The following is a 25,560-nucleotide window of genomic DNA, read 5'->3' as shown; positions in this document are numbered from 1 at the left end:
TTGACTCCCCTCCTTCTAAACCCCATAACTTTTTTATTTCTCCGCTCCCAGAGTCATATGAGGTCTTAATTTTTGCGGGACAATTTTTTCTTCATGATGCCACCATTAATTGTTCTATATAATGTACTGGGAAGCAGGAAAAAAATTCTGAATGGGGTGGATTTGAAGAAAAATGCATTTCTGCGACTTTCTTACGGGCTTTGGTTTTACGGTGTTCACTGTGCAGCCAAAATTACCTGTCCCCTATATTCTGTGTTTTGGTACGGTTCCAGGGATACCAAATTTATATGGTTTTATTTACATTTTGACCCCTAAAAAAAATTCCAAAACGGTGTTAAAAAATTTTTTTTCTAAAAGTCGCCATATTCCGACGGCCGTAACTTTTTTATACGTGCGTGTACGGGGATGTATAGGGCGTCTTTTTTGCGGGGCCGGGTGTACTTTTTAGTTCTACCATTTTCGGGAAATGTTATTGCTTTGATCACTTTTTATTCAAATTTTTATCAGAATTAAAACAGTGAAAAAACGGCGGTTTGGCACTTTTGACTATTTTTCCTGCTACGGCGTTTACCGAACAGGAAAAATATTTTTATAGATTTGTAGAGCGGGCGATTTCGGATGCGGGGATACCTAACATGTATATGTTTCACAGTTTTTAACTACTTTTATATGTGTTCTAGGGAAAGGGGGGTGATTTGAACTTTTAATTCTTTTTATATTTTTTAATATTTTTTTTAACTTTTTTTTTTATTTTTTTTTTGCATTTATTAGACCCCCTAGGGGTGTTGAACCCCAGGGGGTCTGATCACTAATGCAATGCATTACAATGCTAATGCATTGCAATGCATTGCAAACAATCATCATCTCTTTTGCAGGCTGTATACACCAGCCTGCAAAAGAGAGAATTTGCAGACCGGCTGGGAGCCTTTAACAAGGCTCCCGGCTGTCATGGCAACGGGGGGTCGGCCCTGGAGCATGCTCCAGGAGCCGGCGATCCCGGCCAAAATGGCGGCGCCCATGCGCCGCCGGGAAAATGGCGCCTCCGGTGCCTTTGACAGCAGCGCCGGAGGGGTTAATGCCTCCGATCGGTCCGGGGACCGATCGGAGGCATTAGAGCCGGTTGTCTACTGCTTAAAGCAGTAGACACCCGGCGGCTATGACGGCCTCCCGGGCGGTCGCCATAGTTACAGACCCGACACGCGCCGTACTATTACGGCGCATGTCAGGAAGGGGTTAACACCTATATGTTTTGTTTTTCAGAGACTCAGGTGAAAATAATGTCACCCCCATATTTTATTTTATAGCATACTTCCAATTATAAAAACAACTTTTCATAAATGAATATTAACAAATATGAAAAACATAAGAACATGAGAAATGAATTTAAGAAAGTTTGTAATATCTCTAAAGAAAAATGCTTTTTTCTCCATCATTCACCTTTTACTAGCTTTTAGAGTTACATCTAACATAGAAGTCTAAGATAGAAGTGCTAGAAACTGCTTTCTCCCCATCTCCTCTCCATAGACTTATATGGACATGGATTGTAATAGTGGTGAGCGACTGACTAAAAGGAAAGGGAGTGAAAACAGCCAAAGTGGAAAAAGTAGCATTTTCCTTTAACAATGTATATTAGAAAATTACCTTCATTGACCTGCACTATTCATTTATGAAAGTTGTTTTATAATTTGCAAATTTTTCCTTTTGTAGGACACAGTGGTGGCTCTTCAGGCCCTGGCCAAGTATGCAGAGGTGACATATTCTGAAAAGGAAGATGTTACTGTGACAGTCGGTTCTAAATCAGGATTCTTTGAGGAGTTCCATGTGGATAAGAATAACCGACTCCTACTCCAAAGGGCAGCACTCTCTAAAATCCCAGAAGACTACACTGTGACCACAACAGGGGCTGGCTGTATCTTTGTTCAGGTGAGTATAAATATATTTATCCTGATGGACATAGACAAACGTAAAAGATAAGAGAGCCCAACACTAAATACTCTGGTACGGCTACAAACCCCGTAACCCCTTCCGCTTCAGGCATTTTTCAAATTTTGCTTTTGACTCTGTGCCTTCCAAAAGAAAGCATTTTTTTGGTTGTTTTTTTTTCACATAGCCATATGGAGGTTTAATTTTTGTGGGAAAAATTTCACTTTGTACCGGTACCATTTAACATTCTGTACAATGTACTGGGAAGCTGGGAAAATTTATTATCAAAAATATTTATAGAACTGGCAATATCTGTTGCAGTAAGACAGTGGTTGGGAAAGGGTTAAATGGTCCCTGACAAAATTGTAAAGCATTTTACTTAAAAATCTCTCTAAAGTTCCTGTCACTAGTTGTTTCCCTTCTAGCTAATTTGCTGTTCCATTCCAGTTTCTAGGGATGTTCCATCCTTAGTTACCTTCCTGATCAGTTCACAAAGGGAGGAGGAGCTAGACTATCTTCACACAGTCAACGGAAGGGAGGGGGCAGTTTCCTCTTTACAACCTCAGCACATTTGAAAGATTTCCACACAGCTTTCCCAGCTTCTACATTAGAGGGGATTATGCAGCCTTGTATAGTATAGTATGACTTTATTATCATCTGGACTATAGAAAATTACTTGTATAACTCTTGTTTAACAGGCAGTATTGAGGTACAATGTCCCTCCTCCAAAAGATGAGGCCACCTTCTCTCTAAGCGTAAATTCATCTTCAAGAAGAGAATGTCTGGAAAATTCTGTGAGAACATCTGAAATTCTTATCACTGCCGCGTGAGTCTTTTTTTTTTTATTTACTCTTTCGTACGACAATCTATATAAAATCTATATTAAAGTATGCCAAAGTGCTAAAAGTCCTCAAAGCTGTCAAATGTCAGGCAACCTATAAATATGACTATCATGTCTAGACTTTTACTTTTACAGTTACACTGGTACTCGGGAGAAATCTAACATGGCTGTTATTGAAGTCAAGATGTTGTCTGGCTATATTCCAGTGAAGAGCACAATAAGAAAGGTAAGTTACAGGAATCAAAGAGAACTGTCCGCTACCATCTCACCATCTCTTCCTTCAATAGGTTATAGAGAAACTCCAACTGTGCCGGAGTAACCAGCAAGGCGTCTCCTGAAGGATGCAAAGAGTTGAAGATGGTGATGGTTTGAGAAGGTTCTCTTTAAGCACCTCTTTAGAAAGAAGATAATGGTTACACTGTACTATAGAGTACAGTTGGAGTTTACGTTCTGATAAAATAAAATAAAATTTTGTGCCGATATTTAACAGCAGTATGTGCTATAGGAAGATATGTGATTCACATCCATATCTAGGCCCCTCTGTATTACAAGAACCTCATGGTAAGCGGGGGGGAAAGTTGACCCGCTACAGTTTTGCATTGAGGTCTTTTCATGTTAGTGCAAATATAGGCAGTCTAAAGATGTGCAAACTTTATCAATTGATGATGAATAGGGTTGAGCGATCGGGATCGGAAAAGATCGGATTCCGATCGGCGATCGAGTAAATTTCACGATCGAGATCGGAATTCCGACCCAATCTTTTCCAGTGGGATCGAGATCGGAGGTTATCTCAAGATCGGCTCAACCCTAAAAGTGACTTTTCCCATAGAAAAGCATTTGACTAGGGTTGAAGATCGGGATCGGAAAAGATCGGATTCCGATCGGCGATCGAGCAAATTTCATGATCGAGATCGGCTGGAAAATGATCGGAAATTGGATTTTAAAATTGATCTTGAAATCTCAAGATCGGCTCAACCCTAATGATGAATGATAATTCTGGCCTAGGACTGTCTAGTCTAAGTTTACACCATCTAAGCTGGCTTAGTACGTGACCAAAAAAGTGGCAAAATCTCTTGCCAAACACATGCATTTCTAGATGGACAATTGCCTCGCATTGAAATATATTGTGAAGTTTAGAATTATCTGCGGCTATTGTAACACCAGTTTTTCTTTACAGCTCGAGAAGGATAAGTTAATAAAGAGAAGTGAGATCCAGACCGACTTGGTGATGTTGTACCTGGACCAGGTCTGAATCGGTCATTATTATAACTTTGATATTTCACTGTTAACTTTCAGGTCTATGAAGTTTTAATTATGGAAATATAATTTTATTGTAGATTGGTAAGGATCCAGTAACCCTCTCCTTCATGGTGGAACAGGACAACGTTGTGAAGGATCTAAAACCGGCTACTGCCAAAGTATATGATTACTATGAGACCGGTAAGTTTCTTTGTTTCAAGCTAAAGTCCTATCATAGCACATGGATAGGTTTATTATGACATTTTTCTGGATCAGCACTGTAGGGTTATAAGTTTCTTATTGTAAAACTAAATATTACAAGATAGAACTTAATGCAACTTTTTTGGTTTCCTAGATGAACATTCCTCTCTAGAATACAGTCTACCTTGCAGTTATGGTAAGTGATTTCCCAGTTGGTTGTAAATGCTCTATGCTCTATTCGTGGTGGATCATGACCACCAGCTGTCCAGTCCGCTGCCTTTTGGCCATATAATTAGGACAGCGGCGGGAGAACCCTTTATCTCCCATCCACTGTCCCCTAAGTCCTGATACTTCTTAATAGCTGCAGCACTGAATGGCTGTTACTTCTAGAGATACAGTAACTATCTGACGGTTCCATGGAGTTAACTTCAGATCCATTTGGGGGTTACGGGTGAAAAGAGATCATTTAGACAATCCCCCCCAGGAGTAGCCAAATCCATTCAGTGGCACAGTCAGTCTGCATCGGCTACATAGCATTAATTTTCCAAATCCACCCCATAATTTTATTTATTTATTTTCAGTTTTCCAATATATCATATGGAACATTAACTAGTGCCCTTAGAAAGTACAATTAGTCCCACAGAAAACAAGTCATCTTAAGGCTATGGCTTTTGGAGGATGTGAAGTAAAAAAATTAAGCAAAAAGCAAAAAATGTCTGCGGTGGGAAGGCGTCTACAAAAACTTGCCATCTCTTGTAACTACACCTCTATGCACATGGGTCTCTCTTAGTTTTGGAGGTGATATTCTGGCTTGACTTTATTTTCACATTATGTCAGTAGATTTCTGGAAAACCAGGCATTGATTTATACGAATCAATCTTGTCAAAAGTAGTGCTAGAGGAAACAATCCATGTGAAGATTTCTCCAAAAATGAATGCTCAAAGATTGTTTTGGAATTAAGACTTAAAGGGATTTTCAGCCAAACTGCAAATATGGCCATGTGATAGTAAATCAGACGTTAGGACGATGCAATATGGAATTAAAGTTTTATGCTACTTTGTATAAAATCTGATGTTTGTTATTTTTTTGACTACAGATTATTCCAGAAATTCAAGATAAGACCTGGCTGTTAGTACATACAACCTACCAGTGGAGACTAAAAATCTGAGAAAAACAATAAAACTGTAACAATAAAAAGAAAAAAATAATGCAGCAAATATTTGTCTTGTAATAATCTGTTTATTTACTCTAAATGAAGGCTATTCAGCAAATTATTTTGGAAAGCTTGACGCTAGGTTCACACCTGCGTTCAGGGTCTCCGTTCTATGGTTTCCGTCTTCTGCATGCCAGAAGACGGAAAGCACAGACCGGGTCCGGCCGTGAGCGGCGGTGAGCGTTTTATGCTCTCCGACGCGAAACCGGATTTTTTAATCCGGACACAGAGTACTGCATGTCCGACTCTGTGTCCGGATTATAAAACACGGTTTCGCGGCGGAGAGCATAAAACGCTCACTGCCGCTCACGGCCGGACATCTTTCTCACCCATTCAAATGAATGGGTGAGAGACTCCTGCAGGTTTCCGTCTCCTGCCTCAGTTTTATGCAGGAAACGGAAACCTGCATAACGGAGTCCTGGCGCAGATGTGAACGAGCCTTTACAGATACTGTTTCAAGTATGTCTTGTATAATCTAAACTCCCTATCAGTATGGCGTCATGACTATAATAAGCTGTGTACCTCTGCCTTCTTCACATGACCATGGACTGCACACTACATGACCATGGACTCCACACTATGTGACCATGGACTCCACACTACGTGACCATGGACTGCACATCAGGTGACCATGGACTGCACATCAGGTGACCATTTCCAATTTACATACTAAAGGTAGGTGTGGAATAGACTTTCTAAAGGCTATGCAAGTATGTGATTAGTTAAAAATGACTTTTCCCAATGATAGAGCCGCTTTAAGAAAACACACTTGCAATCTTCCATACTCACTTTATCAGTTAGCTTTTTAGAGCAGTCAGGCTGCTGTTTGCATATAGTATAGCAGTCATTTTCCATTTCCTGGTATGTTCTCCTATGTTCTGTCTCCTGGTATGTTCTCTTACTGTGCCCATGTGATCATTGTCAGGCAGTGCTTAATAAATATTTGTTGTGCGAGGTTACTGTACAATGTCCATGGTGAGGTTACTGTACAATGTCCATGGAGAGTATATGAATACAAGACAGTCCGGGGTTGTAAAGACGAAATGAAATAGTAGAAAGACGACACACAAAAATCACTGCCCCGTACACTGTCACAATGGGGTGCTGGAGCTTGTGTATCGGTTTGGTCATGTTGCAGATCTTTGGGACATTGGAAGCAAAGCTGTAAGTACAGTAGTTGTGTTTTACCTTGCATTATGTTTCATAGAATTGTATAATACTTTATGGCACGATACAGCGGTGTGGATATCTATGTAAAATTGTAGCTGGTACTAGAGGGGGTGGGTGAGAAGAAGGTTAGAAAGATGGACTTCTTTATAAACCTAGTTTTCACAGAGTTTACTTTTATTGGATCTGAATTTATACATTAGGTTAGTTGCTGACTATAACTTTGATGTCCCTGTTGATAAAAAAAAGAACTTTTAAAACTTTGAACCTTAAGAATATGTAATTGTCAACACCTACACCCCACACACAAAGATCTCAACTGAACTAGTGATCCATGACATGAACCAGATTTAATTTTTTATTTAAGAAGATACATAGAATGGGGAGCGACTCAACTCTTCTACAATAGAAAATTCAACTCTTCTACAAAATCAATTCAGCCCAAACTAAATGGAATTCTAATTTCCCAAAATGTATTTGTTCTGTACAAATTGCACAAAACGACAACAGTACTCTTGGCCATTGAAACTGTCCTTGATCTACTGTCAATGCCCGAGAGTAGCCAATCTAACCTGCCAATGAAAGCTGTCACCCGTTTACAGCTGGCTGGTTTCGATTATGTGTCCCAAGACATACTCAGTTATTAAAACAGTGTCAATGACCTATTTCAAAGACCATGAGTAACCTCCCAGGCTGCACCTACCCAAACCAATGACAGCAGTCGACTGCTTGCTTAACCACTTCAGTACCGGGCCAATTTGTGGTCCAGGACCAGACACATTTTAGGTTTATTTTGTATGTGCGGTTTTGAGGTCTGTAACATTTTTCCCGTATGTCTCACTCAACTAATTTTTGCGTTTTTTTTGGGGGGGGACACATAGGGCTTTATTTTTATGTTATCTTTATTTTTGAATGCGTTTTAATTTTTTTTATATCCGGTCAAATATAAACATAATAGGAGGGAAATTGTGTCTGGTTTTCAATTTATTTTTTTTAAATTTAATAACACAAAGTGTCACTGAAAAACTTTATAATATAGTTTTTCCTCTCCGTTATGGTAATTTTTATTTTGTATGGTGTCGTCGGGGGTGGGGCTATAATCTTTAATAACGGCGTTTTATTAGCGTATTATTTATTTATTTATTATTATTTTATTTACATTTTTTTAAACTTTTTTATTATATTTTTATTTTATTTTTTTCCCAGATTGTGTCCCCATAAGGTGATAAGAGACCTTTGGGGACATCTGATCACTTATTTTTTTGTACTGGAGGCTGATTTCTCCTATAACTGGGGCTGCTACATTTAACCCCAGTTACAGGAGAAATCCAGCCTCCTGCACGCTGTATACACAGCTTACTGGCTGATCTGGGGTCCTGTAGGACCCAGCAGCTCTAGTAAGACTCTGCTCCCAGCAGATCACGTGTCCGCCGGGTCAGAGGGCAGCTGAATTATGGCAGCGTCCATAGCTGTGTATACAGCGCTCATTGAGCAACCACTTCCCGGACGTATATAGTCTATGGGCGGTCCGGAAGTGGTTAAGTTTAGGTCGTGTTTCATATTCTTAAGACAAGTTTCAGTGACAGAAAATTCCTAGACCACATGATTTAAAATATCAATTCTGATTGGCTGGTTAAGATTGTTTACTATTGGCAGCATAAACTAAGTCAATGACCAGGAGTTACTTTTGGACTTTTTTGGACACATGGCATACTTGACTTTTCAGACTATCTTGAAACTTTCAATTTTTACTGAACTTATTGGAGCGAAACTGACCCGAAACTAGTTTTGGAAGAGTTGCTTATCTCTACGATAAAATATTCAGTACATCTCCCTTAATATTTTCATCAGCCATGCTAGAGGGCAAGGCCACAGCAATAACATTTTGTCCTACCGTCTTTAGCTTTAGCTTTCATACTGTTCATTGTCTCTTCATACGCATTTAATGATATTCTCTTCCTTGCTATTCTTTCCAGGCACTATGCCGCCATTTTCCCATCAGACTTACATGCCCAGAATACCGAAAACATCTGCTTACAATTGACCGGTGCAGAAGGAGAGAGCAAAGTCAAAGTATCATTAAACATGGAAAACAAGGACATCACACTCATAGAAAAAAACTTCCAGCAAGACGATCTATTCACCTGCCTCAGTGTCCAGGTAAAAGTGGACGTAATAGGTCAATATAGGCGACAAAAATATTGTATCTTTGGGACAATTCTATGTACAAGAGATCTTACACAATATAATATTTTTGCATTTTCATTTTCTACTCCCCACCTTCTGAAAGGGCATAAAATTTTTTAATTTTTCCATTCATAGAGGAGAATCTAGAATGGGGCGCTATTGCACCATCTTCTTATGGGATCTGTTTTTCAGTATTCAGTTTGTATCCAAAATGCTAGGTTACCTATATTTTGCTGGTTGGTACAATCACAGTGATTTATATACCGCAACTTTATATAGTTTTTGATATGTTTTAATACTTTTAAAAATCCAAATCTTTGGGAAACAAAAAGGAGTTTCTTTGAGTCGCTTTCCGTTCTTTGGGTCCACTTGGGGACCCGAAGAATGGAAACATAATCTGCTATAAAAGCAGTTTCCTATAGATAGACTATAATGGGGTCCATCTTTGCTTGCAGGACTTTTCTCTACACGTTTTTTGAGTGGAATGGGGGATAGAAACCCCCAATGGAAACCAAGCACTAGTTTGACCCTTGCCTAAGGCATCTTATTTAGTTGTACTTTTTATTTACACCATCTTGGGGATTGTGCAAAAGAGTGGAGACCAGGCATAACAGAAAAATAGGCAAAGAAGACAAGTTACAAAGATGTTAGAACTAAATAAGTAATTTGATTTTATTTCTGTAGGCTCCACTTCCTGAAGATTATGTACAACGTGGAACACTAACTCTCACTATCGAAAGTTCAGGAGAATCACTAACTAACACTAAAGAAGTTTTCATAACAAAAAAGTCATCCGATATTCTAGTCCAGACTGACAAAGCCATCTACAAACCAGGGCAAACCGGTGAGAAAAATCTGATGATGTGAATGAGGATATTTACAGAGTATCCTCGATATTATTTACCACTAGCGTCAGCTATCACCAAGAACATACATGTTTAGCTAATTTAAGACTAAGAATAATATCATATTTAAAGATGTCATCCATCAAAGTCAAGAAGATGCATTTCTTCTACTTACTAATTTACAATGTCCATTCACGTCACTCACCCCCTTGCTCAGCCATCGTTCTAGTTTCCGGATTACTATGGAGGAGGGTGAATGACTTGTATGGTTAGAAGCACTTTCATCTGCATCCCTCTTATGGATGGGGGCACCATTTGGATGGAACCAAGTGCCATCCTTAATAAGGGGGCAAAGTTTAACTAATAAATATAAACAGTACACCACTTTGAAAACAGATATATTAGTTAATTATATGCAACATTAAACATATTTATTAACTTCACTGTTAAGAAACAACTTCTTAAATCATCTATTGTTGATGTTGCAATATCTATATTTGATTGTTTTAAAAACTTTGGGGTTTGGGGTTTTTTTTCACAGTAAAATTTAGAATTCTGTCCCTGTATGAAGATTTCAAACCAGAAAATACAATGGTAAGTTAAAAATAAAATGGATAACTAAATAAAATCAAAATATTTTTTGTTAAAAATAAAAATAAGATTTTTTTTTGTAAGTTAATTCATGTTATATGAAGATACTATTCTTTCATCTGGCTTGTTTGTCAATGTAATATACAGAAAAAAATTATGACATGCTTTATAGCATTATTATCACCCAGAATCAAAATCTACGTTTGTGGCTTTCTGTATTGAACCCAATACGGAATACATTTATGAAAAACTCACTTTGCCTTAAAGAACCTGAGAAATTTTTAAAAGACAATGTGTTTTCTTTTTCTTTAGATTCCCGTGGTGGAAGTAAAGGTAATAATAATGGTGGTTGCATTGGATGAATATGGTAAACACAGATACATTGCCTCCAAATTTTACAAGTTTTGAGCTTCTTGTGAATTTTCGCAATATTTGATGTTTTTAAATTATTAAAACTGTACAAGATCTTATTAGTTTAATGTAAACAATCTGAGGCTGTTTCTTATAGGACCCAGACTCTAACAGGATAAGTCAGTGGTTAAATGTGAGCCTTGTTCAGGGCATAGCAGAGCTCTCCTTCGCTCTTTCCTCTGAGCCCACACTGGGGTTATATTCCATTAACGTGAACGGCATACTCCGTTACTTCGATGTTGAGGAATACGGTGAGGAAACTTCTTTATATCCATTTTCTAATATGTATTTACTTAAAGGGGTATTCCCACCTCACATACTCATCAGTCTTTACTGCTGTAAAATCTTCTTTCTTCCTGGTTTCTTGCATCATTTGGTGGGCGGGGTTTCACATGCAACCTGCCGTTTAACTCCACCCCCAAATTTGTGTGTAGTTCCGCCCACCCATATTGGACTATGAAGTACAGGCAGATGCAACTCCATTCTGTGTTACATACAGAGACTGCCTGTCTCTGCCATAATGAACACAATTGAATTAGCTAGCCTGAGAACTGGGAGAACAGAAGAAATGAAAGCAGCTCCTCTCCCCTATCTGATAGCAGGAAGGTCACGTGGTGTAGACACAGGAATAGCTAGATACACAGGCTGGCTCCCTGCACTTAGCCCCTCCTCCCTCCCCCCTGAGAGCAGGCAGATACATCACTTGACTTATGAGCAGCTAAGTCAGGGCTGTGGCCACAAAGAATTGAATAAAGTAAGATAGTGGACAAACAAAGCAGTTTTGCTGAAGCAATGTATTTAGGAAAAGTCTTACATCCACATTAACAAGCAGTATAGCTAGGATCCTTGTGATGGGACAACCCCTTTAAAATAGAACTCGAACAGAAAAGTTTATTCTCTCAGTTGTACAGAAGACTATCTTAGTGAATCTTAGTGATCTTCCCTTTTCTGATCCACATGCCACAAGACCCACAAGAAGACTCTCCACCTGCTATAGCACTTCATGTTTTAACAGGAAGTCAATTTCTCTGTTTTTTCCTATACAAACCCTAATGTGTCTCATAGGAATGAATAGGGAAACAGACTCGCTGTTTACACAACAGAAGTTTGGCAGTTGGAGAATCTGATTGTTGGTCCCACGACACAGCTGTAGATTGGGATAAAGTGGGCAACTCATAAATACTGCCATTAAAGAGGTTGTCCCATTATGGATAGTTATCCCCTATTCACAGGACAGGGGATAAGTGTCCAATGGCTGAGGCCCTGATTGGCGGATCCCATAGTGATCAGAAGGACAGACGACTGAAAGTCCCTCTAAGACCACCTTGTGAATGGAGAACCAGTGCACTTGCATAACCAGCTCTCCATTAACTTCTATTGGGCTGCCTGGACAGTAATGCATCCCTTTAGTAGTCCCTTTAACATATATCATTGTTATATTTTATGTTTTTACCATGTATATCTGTATATACTCCACTTTTACTCAGTGATTAGTCTTGAAGAATAAAACCTTCATTACAATTTCTATCATGTTTCATTCTAACGGGCCAAAGAATGAAAAAAATGTGCAAGAATTCTAATGTAATTATTTCTAACTTGTATCTTTTTTTTTTTTTTTTCAGTTCTTCCAAAATTTGAGGTTACTATCCATTTTCCTAAGTATGTTCTCTTTAACAGTAAGCAGTTTCCAGTTAAAGTTTGCGGCAAGTGAGTAACAAACAAACAAACCCCAAAGCAAAATATTTTATTACAAATTACAAAATTTATATTTGATTTAAGGATCCCATTTCTTGTAGATCTATAATGCACATTTTTAAATAATCAAAGTAGTAACTTAAAGGATTATATTGGATCCCAATGACTGTAATGAGACCCACGAGCTTTCCATTTTTTGATATTTTAGGTATACCTATGGAAAACCAGTACGTGGAAATTTTACAGTTACTATTTGTCGACCTTTGCAATATTATTATGGTTATTGGTTGGACACAACTATAGAACCTTTATGTGCTAATTTCAGCGAAAAGGTGAGATCTATTTTTCATACTTTAGAATTGTGATAAAATATTAGATAACTAAAGAATTTCTTCTCATATCTAATATTTCTTATAGAAATTACATCATAGAAATGACAGACATGGTAGATAAATAGAGTTTTCAGGGAGGTCCGGTCCCTTGGGACTGAAACTTGCTATTTGTGACAAAGAATAAAGAATCCACTTTATTTTTGGGGATTTTTGGAGGGCTAGTCAGCTGCTTTTTTTTCCTGATCTTCAGCTTCAGGCCCAAGTCTTTGTGAACCTGCCGATTGACAATTACAGTAAGGTGATGTCTTATCACATAAAAGCGAACAAATGAACTCAGTTTAGTTTTTGTACCTAAATGTTGTTAATGTGTTAAATGGTAAAGGTAAACATTGTTACATTTACTGTAGTAAAAGAGTTAGGATGGCACTGCTGATTCAATATGCATATTGTTTTAGATAATAGTTAGAAGATAGGTCCACAAAGAAACGAACAAGTCTAGAAGTCTTAGGAGTGCTCAGCATCCAAAAATAGCATATGAAAAATGAACATAATGAAGAAAAAATTGGAAGGGCACTCACCCATTGGAGACATTCTTCTAAAAAGACATCCTTTATTAGGGTAGACATTAAAAATGAAAAACAACCTTCTGGTTGGGAAGAACAGCATGAATGGCGGCAGAAAGGGCAACAGCCGTTTCGCACTCCTCCGAGCGCTTTTTCAAGCCTCCAATGCAATCACAGAGTAAGCAGAAGTGCAGGTTTATATAGACATATTACCTTAATTGCAAAATACTGAGCCGGCTTCAAAATTAACCAATCTGAGCTATAAAGCTCCATTAGAGTCACATCAACTTCTTCTTCCCTCCCCCTCTCTCGCTCCCCCTCAACTCATGCTAGAATGAAAATTCGTCCATAGCCCGTAGTATACATACAAACAGGTATGCTGAACATCACCTGTTTGTATGTATACTACGGGCTATGGACAAATTTTCGTTCTAGCATGAGTAGAGGGGGAGGGAAAAAGAAGGAGATGTGACTCTAACAGAGCTCTATAGCTCAGATTGGTTAATTTTGAAGCCGGCTCAGTATTTTGCAATTAAGGTAATGATGTCTTATGTCTAAATAAACCTGCACTTCTGCTTACTCTGTGATTGCATTGGAGGCTTGAAAAAGTGCTTGCTGTTGCCCTTTCTGCTGCCATTTATGCTGTTCTTCCGTCCCAGAAGGTTGTTTTTCATTTTTAATGTCTACCCTAATAAAGGATGTCTTTTAAGAAGAATGTCTCCAATGGGTGAGTGCCTTTCCAATTTTTTCTTCCTTATGTTCATTGTTACATTTACACTTCTGGCATCAAATATCAGTTCTTAAAAATCTACGATTAAATATTTCAATTTTGGATGGATCTTCTTCTACTTCAAACTAAAATTCAAAAATGAATCATAAAGAAAAGTGCAAAGACCAGTTATACAATATACACTGCCAGGTCATACTTCATAAGCCAAGGAACATTCAGAGGTATCAAAGGTTAATTTGATACTAACTTGTTGCAGCTTAACATATTTCACCACAGCAAAGTCATTGAAGGGGTTTTTCCAAGATTTCCTTTTCAATGAGTCACCAATCAAAGATTAGCAGACGTCCAAAACCTAGTGCCCCAAAGGGCCAGCTGTTTCATAAGCCATGTGACATCAAAGCAGAGATATGGACCTGAAGAGAGAACAGGGCAAGTGCAAAAGAAGACAGTAGGACAGTATGGTGGGGATGGATAGATGTGGTGGGACCTGAGAAGGAAAACAAGGGCTGCAGATTGCAAGCTATGGTCACCACTCGTGGTCCTTTTCTATGGAAGGTCTTCAGAGCATTGTTGCAGAGAGGAGGCCAGCAGGGGCAATAGTAAGGAATCACTTCCAGAATAGGATGGAATAAAGTAGCCAAGGTTTCTGAACTATACAGTAGATATGCATGGGCATATCTCATTAACATGGCTTGTACTGTACATACCACCTAATCATAAGTCCCCTTTAAGCCATCATATACACCTGGTTAATTCTTTTCATTGTAATGCAGACAGATATATTTCAAGGCTCTTGAATCTGAATTATTTCTTGCACACAGTTGGACAGATCTGGGTGTCACACCATTCAAGTCAAGGATGGCCTCTTTACGATACGTAAATTTAGCATGAAAAATAGACTCAAAGGTACAGTTTCCATCAAGGAGGAAGGGACTGGTAAGTAATTTAGAGGCTTTAAAAAAAAATTATCTACTTATTACTTATTTATGGGTTGATCCATGAAATGCATATGATTAAAAAATGATGTAAAACAGAAGACATTCAGGCATAAAAAAAAACTGAACAAACAGACACAAAATGGGCAATAAAAATGGACTAGCTTGTTCATTTTTCATGGCTGAGAGACAGACACGGTCATGTGAATATAGTCTAATATTTGTTATTTACACAGGGGTGGAGCTAACGTCAAGCGGTCAAACTGAAATAACAAATGACATCACTAAAGTGTCTTTTATCAATGCTGTCCGTTACTACAAGAGCGGACGCCCATATAACGGTTCGGTGAGTCACTTTGTCCTTCTATAACATGTTCTGAAGGTCAAACTCAATTTTCATATATTATTCTCTTATTCCAGATTAGAGTGGAGGATGCTGGAGGTCTTCCTAAACCAAACATTACAGTTTATATGAAATCTTCTTCTGACTGGTGGTTCGAGACTTTAGTGACCGATGAGAGTGGCCAAGCATCATTTACTCTAGATACAACGTACTGGACAGGCACAATGCAATTGATGGTAGGAGTATGGGTATTTATCTGCAGTAGGTTGCGGAATAGAGAATATTACATTGGATAGACAATAAGGTAGAATGTCTCTAGGACACATACAGGTCTTGGTACAGATACTAAGACTCTTTAATAATGTAACTTGTAAAGCCATCGAATAATGGAGCACTCAAGTATACAGAGGTCCAGTTGATGTTTGACCTACAGTATTGAATATAGAAAATAACATAAGTGATTATTAGGATTATATGGATTCTTCTGCTAAAAGACCTTGAAATACATTATTTCCTTTTTTTTTTTTATAAGGCTAAAACAAGTTCAAGCATTCAACCATATTCCAATGACAAATTTCAGCCAGATTATGTTGAAGCCTTCCAAGATGTCTACTCCCAGAGAAAGAGGTTCTTGAAACTCAATTCTCTGGATCATGCTCTCCCATGTGAGGGCCATCAAGAGGTCCATGTGGAATACAACATTAATCACGCTAAGATTAAAGATGCCAAGAAATTATCCCTGAATTACCTGGTAAGACCTTATTGAAATGAAGCTTTGACCCGAATTTTCTTTGTTGACTAGTTTATTATCAATGACGTTAGGCACATTATATGGAATTTCATCACAGACCTTTTGTGGTGAAGGTAAAGATTAGATTAAAGGGGATAGGCACTATAGGTGGTGAGAACCTGCCCAGAAACTACTGTCCAAACGATGTATGATGTTACCAAGTAAGGGTGTGGGATCAAATGAGCTTGTTGGAGCCACATAGGCATTGTCATTGCTCCAAAAAGGAAATCGGCAACAACAATGTTGCTCCAAATAGCTCACTCACATTTTGCCTAAAACAACAAGCTCGCTCTCTCTTGGCAATGTTGGTTCCGATTCTACTGACTATGGCTATGATTTTTCCACAGTTGATTTCCAAAGATTCTATTAAAAATTCAGGCACCGTGGAAATAAAAATTGAAAACATGAACCAAGGTAAGGCGTGGACTTAAAAAGACAATGAAGTCTACAGAAATATGCTTCTCTCAATTTTTGCAACCTTACTCAAAATAATTGAAATAACATTTTTTTCCAAGATAATCACTAAATACGTTAACTATTCTGGTTTCTTATGCTAAACATAGTAAGAGATTGTATAGTGAAGGCTAGAGTCTAAGATCAGATCACATTGACCCTGTGAGGCGTAACATGAAGTCTCTAAGGGTCTATGTTACCCATTTGAAGCCACTTCTTGTGCTACTCTATAGTTCTCTGTGATGTATTGTATTCTGCCTAAAACCTTTCTTTTGGAGGGAATCCCACCCTCATAAGGTTTCCATTGAAGCTTGCCACAATTTCTTTGGTGAACCTGTACCTATAAATTTAGACAGATGAGCCCATACTGTAGCCTGCTGTGGATCGAGCATTCTGGATCTCTACGGGATGATCATAAGGCCATCTTAAGAGTCAGTATGGGAGACTGTGGACTCCTATTAAAATGCTTTTTGACTAACAATGGTCTTTCTATTGCAGATATCAATGGAGAAGTCACATTGAACCTCACTTTAAGTAAAGGCACTTCTAAGATTTGTTATGTGCTTGTTTATATCCTCTTGCCTAATGGAGAAATATTAACAGAGTCTGAAAGATACGACGTTCTTCCATGTTTCAAGGATAAAGTAAGTTATGTACTTCTATTGACTACAATAGGTGACTGACCGCAACATAAGTAAGGTCAGGTTCACAGACATGCAGAAAATACTGCAGCATGTTTTCCAAGCCAGCGTGGCAATAAGCACCTGAAATCAATTATTCCTGCATTTTCCGTAGTATACACCCTTTACTGGAGGTTTCACATTGGCTAACCAGTTGTGGTCCCAGGGTAAATGTGACAGGTGTCTATGTGTTAGAATGATAATACTTAAAGACATTTTCCAACAAAGACTTCTTACTCTTATCCATTAGTCACATGGCAAAAGATAAATGTTTGGTTATTTGGTGACCCCTTCAGCCATATGGACGTGGTCCCATGTACTGTTTCTGACTCTTTATTCATCTCTATGGGACTAAAAGAAATAGGAAAGTGCTGTACTTGGCCTCTCTTTGCTTGTCCCTTTAAGGCTGGGTTCACACTTTCTCCATGCTCTCCGCCGTTCATATCTGCCTTGGGGCCCGAATGATGGCGAGCCTGTCTGCTAACACAGGAGTTTACCTGCGAACACACGCAGACCCTATGGACAATAATGGGGTCTGCCGGGTGTCCAGTGGGTTTCCACCAGTTTTATAGGTGTCCTCCCTTACCGGTTCTCTCATACACAGGATAAGGAAACACAAAGGTTTATTTGTAGAGTATAACCAGGGAGACACATAGATTTGAAAGAGAATTCAAATCTATATGGATCCATGGAGGATCCTACAAAACTGTCCGGTCAGGTAATGGGAATGACACTGGTGGACTGTCAACGTTTAGCTGCATTTCTTGCTATTTCCAGGTATCATTTGAGTTCTCTCCACATGAGGTTCTTCCAGGATCAGACGTGTCTCTCCAGGTTGGGGCAGCTCCTGGATCTCTCTGTGGTCTGCGGGTGGTGGATAAGAGCGTGGTACTGATGGAACCAGAGCTAGAGCTGACGGTTGACAGAGTAAGGACATCTTGGTTTTTGCATTGATACTGTGTACTACTACCCGCTTTATATTATTCTGTGCTGTGTATATATAATGGCACCATAGTCTGCAAATGTGTCCAGAGAGTATACATTGGCATATATTAGTTCTTTCCATTTTGGGGCTCTCAAAGCAACTTCTTTGCTAAATATGTAGCCCTATGTAAGGGTAACGGCTTCATAATTTATTAACTATAGTAATATCCAATAACCCAAGTCCTAATCCTAGACCTGAAATACATCCATTTTACTTTCTATAGTCAGTGGCTTTTACTATAATCTAGTTTTAGGAGTTGTATGAAATTCAGACACTGTGCCACTCTTGTCCATGGCTTCTCTTTGGTATTTCTGTTCAGCCTCAATTAAATGGGAATGTGTCGCCCGGAAAATAGTAAGGAATAATGTGGAGGGAGCTGCAACAAGAAGATGTGCACAAAATAAGTTTTTAGTCAGGATGTTGTTAACATAGAACTTTTCTGTTTACTATTTACAAGGTTTTTGAGACCTTTAACACTTTTGATGGATGGTATGATCGTGTTTTCCGGGAAAAATCATGTGAATATGAAATGTATGAAAGCAACATGGGGGATGAACACATCTTGTTTAAGGTAAAATATGGTTAAATGAACTCAAACGTCCTGTAGCATGCAGGAACTCAAGGACACAAACTCAGATAACCAGCGATACTTTATGGATAGAGATGAGCGAACAGTAAAATATTTGATGTTCGTTATGCGTTTCGAATAGCCGCTCAATATTCGACTATTCAAATGAATATCGAACCACATTATAGTCTATGGGAGAAAATGCTTAATTTCAGGGGATCCCACTATTCGGAGGGTCACCAAGTCCACGATCACACCTCAGCAAACGATGCCAACACCCTGGAATGCAACTGGGACAGCAGGGGAAGCATGTCTGGGGGCATCTAACACAACAAAGTCCCTCTATTACCCCACTATCACAGCCTAACAACTACACACTTTCCACACTCAAAAAAACCTCTATCAAAGTGGGAAAATACCTGGAAATCTTCTTTTTTCCCAAAATGGATGGACACAAACCCCAATTTAAGCTAAACAAACATCAACAAGCACCCCTGTAAATCACGTTGCCCATGACAACCACAGATGTAATAGGTAATGGGAAATCCATCAATACCCACCCTGAACTGTCATTGTGGATGTGTGTGTGTGTGTGATGTGGTAAAATTCATTTTTAAGTCCCTTAATGTGAGCCTTTCCAAATTAAGTTACAGGCCCTTAAGCTGAGCTACCAGCAGAGATTGAGGCCCTTTAGGTGACTTCAGCCTTTTACCTGCAGAGTTTTAGGCCCTTTAACTTAGTTCAGCCTTGCACCAGAAGAGATTTGTTGGTTCTTTGGGTGAGTAGAGCCTTTAAACAGCAGTGTTTTTGGCCCTTGGCGTGAGTAGAGCCTTTAAAATACAGTGCTTTTGGCCCTTGGAGTGAGTAGAGCCTTACACCAGCAGTGTTTTTGGCCCTTGGCATGAGTAGAGCCTTTAAAAAGCAGTGAGGAGCTGAGGCAGGAAAAGGGGAGGATGAGGGAGAAGTCCCCAAAGTGCTGGAGGGAGATGTGGAGGTTTCTTGGCTGGTGGTCTGGACTGCAGCGCCAGCACTGGCAACAGCGGGAGAGGCAGTGGCGGCAACGCCGGACAACGATTGTCCTGCGTTTGCAGTCTGCCACTGAGCCCAGTGCTTGCCTTCCAAATGACGGCGCATGGCAGTGGTTGTGAGGTTGCTCTTTTCAGAGCCCCTACTCAGTTTTGAATTGCAGAGTGTGCAAACGGCACTATATTTGTCAGCACATACATAAAAAAAATTCCACACCACCGAAGACCGTTGCCTCGATATGGGAGTTTTTCTAGGCTGGGTACAAGAGGGAACATTTTGGGCACTGCTGGCTGTGGCCTGGCTTCGGTGAAGCAGCTGTCCTCTGCCTCTGGACATGCCTCTGCCTCTAGCCACCCTCTTTGGTGCTGCACTTCCCTCCACATCTCCACTGCTCTCCCCGCTTGACATCCGCCCTGTCCAGGTCGGGTCAGTGGCCTCATCGTCCACCACCTCCTCTTCCAAATCCTCCGACGGCTCCTCCTCCTCCTCTTGCGCAATGATGACGGCAACAGGCTGCCCTGATGGCAACTGTGTCTCGTCATCGTCATCACTGAGGGACGATTGCTGGTCAACAACAACAACAGGAGATAACGGATGCTCCAGTGTTTGTGCATCAGAGAACTCATCTGTTACCTCTGGTGATTCAGGACATGGTGGGACAGTGAATGGAGCCGAAAACATCTCCTGGGAGGTGGGAAAGGTGGGATTAGGTTACTGGGAAGATTGGGCATGTTGTGAGGAAGGAGGACTAGACTGTTGGGTAGGAGGAGGAGTTGAGGTAGAGGCTGACTGGCTGGTGGAGAATGTGCTGGAAGCATTGTCTGCCAGCCATTGTAACACCTCTTCCTGGTGCTCGGGCCTACTTAGGTTTGTAGCCTGCAGCCTACTCAATGTGGCCATCAAGCCAGGGACTGTGGGGAAGTGCAATGCTTGCTACCGCAGAGCTGTAGGCGCAGTAGACGCTGTTGGTTGAGCGCAAATGCAGTGGATTGCTGCAATTTTTCAAAAAACAACAAAATGCAAGGTTTTTATCAGCTATATGAACTTGTAAATGCAGTGGATTGCTGCTATTTTTCAGGCCCCCCCAAAATTCAAGGCTTTTTTCAGCTCTAGATGATGTAGTCATTGCTGTGTATTCCGGCTATTCTGTGTGCGGACAGCCAAAAATGAAAGCTGTTTCTCCGCTGTATATGAAGTTGTAACTGTTCTGTATCCCTGTTTTCCACCATCCGTGGAAAGCTGGACTCCTCTCCCTGCAATGTATAGCTCTGAGAAGAGCTGTTGGTTTTCTTCTTTAGTTCATCCCTGCCTATCTGAAGCTAATCGCTATCTAGCCCTCAGCAGATATGTTTCTCTCCCTATCTCTGACCACAAAAATGGCGAATAGGGCGGCAGCCTTTCTTATAAATGGGAGGTCACATGTTTTCAGCAGCCAATGGGTTTTTTAAAAAATTTTTTTAATTGCCTCCATTGTCGTAGTTCCTGTCCCACCTCCCCTGCGCAATTATTGGTGAAAAAAAGCACCAGGGAAGGTGGGAGGGGATATGAATTTTTACTGCATATGCCGCGTGGTATTCGATTTGAATCGAATACCTCGAACGGCATGATATTCGATCGAACGGCGTTCGCTCATCTCTATTTATGGAGAACTTTACTGGCAAGAACTAGAGATACAGTGAATAAGGAAATGTAGTAAGTGCAGGATCAAACAACTCAAAATATTTGCTACAGTTTCTATAGGGGAAATGCCTTCTGCAATCCTCCGTCTCTTGAAGGCATCTCTATGACAGGGTTTCTTGCTTGGCTTCTCTGGAAGCTCCTTGATCGTCTTCCTTGCTGTCTATTCACAAGTATGCCTTTGGCTGACCCCATCTCTGGAGTCTTTGTGAGCTACCTCCTTTACTGCCACCTCCTCTACCGCCACCTTCTCTACCACCTCCTCCTCTAGTGGGTTGGCAGCCACACTCATATACATTGACAGGGAAGGTCAAAAGAAGGTCTCAAAAGAAGGTCTAAAAAAAATAACAACCTAATCTAGAAGGAATTTTAGCTGTGACCAGTGAAATGACTACCATTACTTTTGGTTACAGATAGTTTATAGCCCCCACCCTTCCTGCTACCTAACACCTCACGATATATACACTACATAATATATACATATCTTGCTTTGCTTTTCCCTATAGGCCCTGAGCTTAAAAATAAGTACAAGTGCAAAGATTAGGAAGCCTCTGATGTGTCGAAGGGAACAAAAGCACGCTTCACCCGTCATACATTGTAAGTTATTCTAATCCTATTAATATTATAAATGTGAAAGTTTGTGAGTTTGTGAGTTTGTGGGTTTGTGTATTTGGATGTTTGTTCCTCAATCACGCAAAACCCGCTCCACCGATTTGGCTGAAAGTTTCCACAAAAATAGTTACTACACAGGATTGCGCAATAGGCTACTTTTCGTCACAATAGTGCACATACGTTTGTGCCAGGACCCCCACAAAACCCAAACTCACATCACTATCTCTGCAATCTCACACACTTTGGACCATAGCAAGCCACAAAATTCATATTACCCTCTACAGCTTAGCCCCTAACCCCACACAATCACATTTACATATACTTTACCACTTTGCCCCTCAACTTAACGATACTCCAGGAGGCTCTCTTTAATGCTCCGGAGCAGCCATGTTTGCCGACCCCCACCACTCTGACAATCTGCGACACCGCCCACCCATGTCAATACCCCTAGGCGGTCTAATAAATGCAAAAAAAAAAAAAAAAAAGGAAAAAAAATAAAATAAAAAGTATTACAAATTCTAATCCCCCCCCTTTCCCTAGAACACATATAAAAGTAGTTAAATACTGTGAAACACATACATGTTAGGTATCCCTGTGTCCGAAATCGCCCGCTCTACAAAGCTAGACAAATATTTTGCCTGAACGCTTAACGCCATAGCGGCAAACATACTGAAAACTCCAAAACCGCTGTTTTTTTACTATTTTCATTATCATACAAATATCAATCAAAGGTGATCAAACCAATAGCATTTCCCCCGACACAGATGTATAAAAAAGTGACTGCTGTCAGAATATGGCGACTTTTAAATACAAAAAAATGTCAACACACTTCTGGCAGAAAATAACAAAGCGTACAATGTTGTATATCGAAGTCTGTTCACTTGAAACACCTCTGTCCCAAAGTCACTATGTACAGTTTCTCACAACACCGTATATATAGCAGCTCAAATACAAATTAACTTCAACACAAAAGTCTCACGTATTCTCTGAATTACAGCAAAAAGATACAAACTTACATTTCATATCACATACCTTATACACAGTACGAAAACCTTACCCACGCCTGTATATACCCACTTCTACAATCACTGCAGACGAAGTCGCGGGTACCAGCTAGTCAATTTATACAGCTCATAGAACTGATTTGTATAAGAACAGATAAAGAATCTATTTTTTGTGCTAAATACTATGTTTACCTTCAAGGAAATTCACTAAAAGTCTAAAATTCCAACAACAATGATTTATTCTCTTACTCCAAACAGATATGGCAAAGATGGTGAAGAAGTACAGATATAGCGGAGATTTCCGTTCCCAAATCCACTTAAAAAAAAATAACCCTTTACCCACCTATATTCATTTGTAGGGGCAGTTACATACATGCTGCATGTATTTTCCTAAATATGTTGTATTTGCTGCAGACAAATTCAACTCTTATTCCACAAAAACAAGCAGATAATCTATTTGGTGCTCCCACCTTGTGGCCACATCTGCTGGACCCTCTATCTCGGGGTCACAGCCCAGTCCCACTATCTAAACAGGATGATTGATGGTCGGCAGCCACAAACAAAATTGGTGCTTCGGCAAGAGAACTGTGTCCTGGTTCTGTCTGGGATAAAAGTTGAATTTCTCAGTCAGCAGCCATAAGGGACTTTCACACGAGAAATGTATGTGCGGTATGTAAGTAGCAGCCCCTACAGCAACATAGAAAGTATTTGTGTGGCGGTAAACTTCCTTTAAATCTATACTTTTTGCCTTTTTAATCTTTGTGTCAATTTATTCTTAAGACGAAGATTCTGACCAAAACACAGAATTTGGAGCCCAAAACACTGAAAGATTAAGAACCTATTTCCCTGAGACCTGGATTTGGGAACTTGTTACAGTTGAGTAAGTTATATACTGGAAAATCTAAGGAGATGTGATTTACGTCATATATAAGTCATAAAATAAGGAAATTCCATGGAATCCCATCACTTTGCACCTTTTTAGTTGTCTCCTTCATTGCCATTATTGCCCATCATACCTGTCCACAGATTGTACTGTATATAATATGGGAACTCATCCCCATTCAGTTCTGTTGTGTCCATGCCTGTATATATGATATATCCATCTTCGAAGATATAACCTCAGCAAGGGAAAACTTTAAAATCTTCAGTACTTTTTGCATGGTATAAACCTTCTATTGAGATATAATATTTGCCTTAATCTATTTAATAGATTTCCTTGCTTTATGATAGTAAATGTACCTGTTTGTACCTTGAGCTCTCAGAACCAATCTTCCTTTGAACTTATTATTGTTCTGCTTCATTGAAAACCCAAATTTTTTAGATTCATTTTGAGTGGACCAGTTCCACATGGTGCTGAAGTGCCAGGAGGCCTCCTATGCCCTTCCTTCCCTTCCTTCCTTCCCTTCCTTCCCTCCCTTCCTTCCTTTCCTTCCCTTCCTTCCTTTCCTTCCCTTCCTTCCCTTCCTTTCCTTCCTTCCCTTCTCTTCCTTCTTTCCCTTCCTTCCCTTCCTTCCCTTCCCTTCCTTCCTTCCTTCTCTTCCTTCCTTCCTTTCCTTCCTTCCCTTCCTTACCTTCCCTTCCTTCCTTCCCTTCCTTCCTTCCCTTCTCTTCCTTCCTTCCTTCCTTTCCTTCCTTCCTTTCCTTCCTTCCCTTCTCTTCCTTCCTTCCCTTCCTTCCCTTCCTTCCTTCCCTTCCTTCCTTCCCTTCTCTTCCTTCCTTCCTTTCCTTCCTTCCCTTCCCTTCCTTCCCTTCCTTCCCTTCCTTCCCTTCCTTCCCTTCCTTCCCTTCCTTCCCTTCTCTTCCTTCCTTCCTTCCCTTCCTTTCCTTCCTTCCTTCCCTTCCCTTCCTTCCCTTCTCTTCCTTCCTTCCCTTCCTTTCCTTCCTTCCCTTCCTTTCCTTCCTTCCCTTCCCTTCCTTCCCTTCTTTCTCTTCCTTCCTTCCCTTCCTTCCCTTCTCTTCCTTCCTTCCCTTCCTTCCCTTCCTTCCCTTCCTTCCCTTCCTTCCCTTCCTTCCCTTCCATCCCTTCCTTCCCTTCCTTCCCTTCCTTCCCTTCTCTTCCTTCCTTCCCTTCTCTTCCTTCCTTCCTTCCTTCCTTCCTTCCTTCCTTCCTTCCTTCCTTCCTTCCCAACAAGGATTGATGGGATTCTTGGCAGTCAAACCACCACTGATCGATCACTTTAGCACCTTCAAATGAATTTCATTACTGTACAATAATTTTTTTAAAAATTTTTTTTTACATTCCTTTATCTAGTGAATCTGGCAAAACAGAAATCCATCACAAGGCTCCGGACACCATCACTGACTGGAGTGCAGGGGCCATATGTATGGGACCCAGTGGATTTGGTATGTCTCCTACATCATCCCTACGGGTTTTCCAGCCATTCTTCGTAGATCTTACCCTCCCATATTCTGTTGTCAGAGGAGAAACATTTACCCTCAAAGCTTCAGTCTTCAACTACCTGAAACACTGTATAAAGGTAAATATAAAGCATCTTATTAACATTTTTCGTTATGTTATACAAGGGTTAGCCATTTCATAACTGAACTAC

The 25,560-nt window shown here is 40.0% G+C and overlaps 2 protein-coding genes across 2 annotated transcripts in view; both read left to right on the top strand.

Annotated features, from left to right (window-relative positions):
• Positions 1–5,323, top strand: part of LOC142219114 (alpha-2-macroglobulin-like) — a 62,476-nt gene extending 57,153 nt beyond the window's left edge. Inside the window, exons 30-36 of the mRNA XM_075288081.1 lie at positions 1,708–1,923; positions 2,622–2,749; positions 2,900–2,990; positions 3,942–4,010; positions 4,102–4,204; positions 4,359–4,400; positions 5,301–5,323. Coding sequence (XP_075144182.1) covers positions 1,708–1,923; positions 2,622–2,749; positions 2,900–2,990; positions 3,942–4,010; positions 4,102–4,204; positions 4,359–4,400; positions 5,301–5,323 — 672 coding nt within the window. The remainder of the gene's footprint in view (positions 1–1,707; positions 1,924–2,621; positions 2,750–2,899; positions 2,991–3,941; positions 4,011–4,101; positions 4,205–4,358; positions 4,401–5,300) is intronic.
• Positions 5,324–6,513: 1,190 nt separating this feature from the next.
• LOC142219113 (alpha-2-macroglobulin-like) overlaps positions 6,514–25,560 on the top strand; it is a 39,533-nt gene continuing 20,486 nt past the window's right edge. Inside the window, exons 1-19 of the mRNA XM_075288080.1 lie at positions 6,514–6,581; positions 8,561–8,744; positions 9,456–9,615; positions 10,158–10,210; positions 10,520–10,540; positions 10,716–10,869; positions 12,241–12,325; positions 12,522–12,645; positions 14,760–14,874; positions 15,110–15,219; positions 15,294–15,452; positions 15,749–15,967; positions 16,354–16,420; positions 16,958–17,103; positions 17,917–18,066; positions 18,582–18,695; positions 21,902–21,992; positions 23,792–23,891; positions 25,263–25,488. Coding sequence (XP_075144181.1) covers positions 6,514–6,581; positions 8,561–8,744; positions 9,456–9,615; positions 10,158–10,210; positions 10,520–10,540; positions 10,716–10,869; positions 12,241–12,325; positions 12,522–12,645; positions 14,760–14,874; positions 15,110–15,219; positions 15,294–15,452; positions 15,749–15,967; positions 16,354–16,420; positions 16,958–17,103; positions 17,917–18,066; positions 18,582–18,695; positions 21,902–21,992; positions 23,792–23,891; positions 25,263–25,488 — 2,346 coding nt within the window. The remainder of the gene's footprint in view (positions 6,582–8,560; positions 8,745–9,455; positions 9,616–10,157; positions 10,211–10,519; positions 10,541–10,715; positions 10,870–12,240; positions 12,326–12,521; positions 12,646–14,759; positions 14,875–15,109; positions 15,220–15,293; positions 15,453–15,748; positions 15,968–16,353; positions 16,421–16,957; positions 17,104–17,916; positions 18,067–18,581; positions 18,696–21,901; positions 21,993–23,791; positions 23,892–25,262; positions 25,489–25,560) is intronic.

Source organism: Leptodactylus fuscus, chromosome 10, assembly GCF_031893055.1.
Source record: "Leptodactylus fuscus isolate aLepFus1 chromosome 10, aLepFus1.hap2, whole genome shotgun sequence".
Lineage (NCBI taxonomy): Eukaryota > Metazoa > Chordata > Amphibia > Anura > Leptodactylidae > Leptodactylus > Leptodactylus fuscus.
The sequence above is the reverse complement of the archived record's forward strand: the minus strand, read 5'-3'. Positions and strand labels throughout refer to the sequence as shown.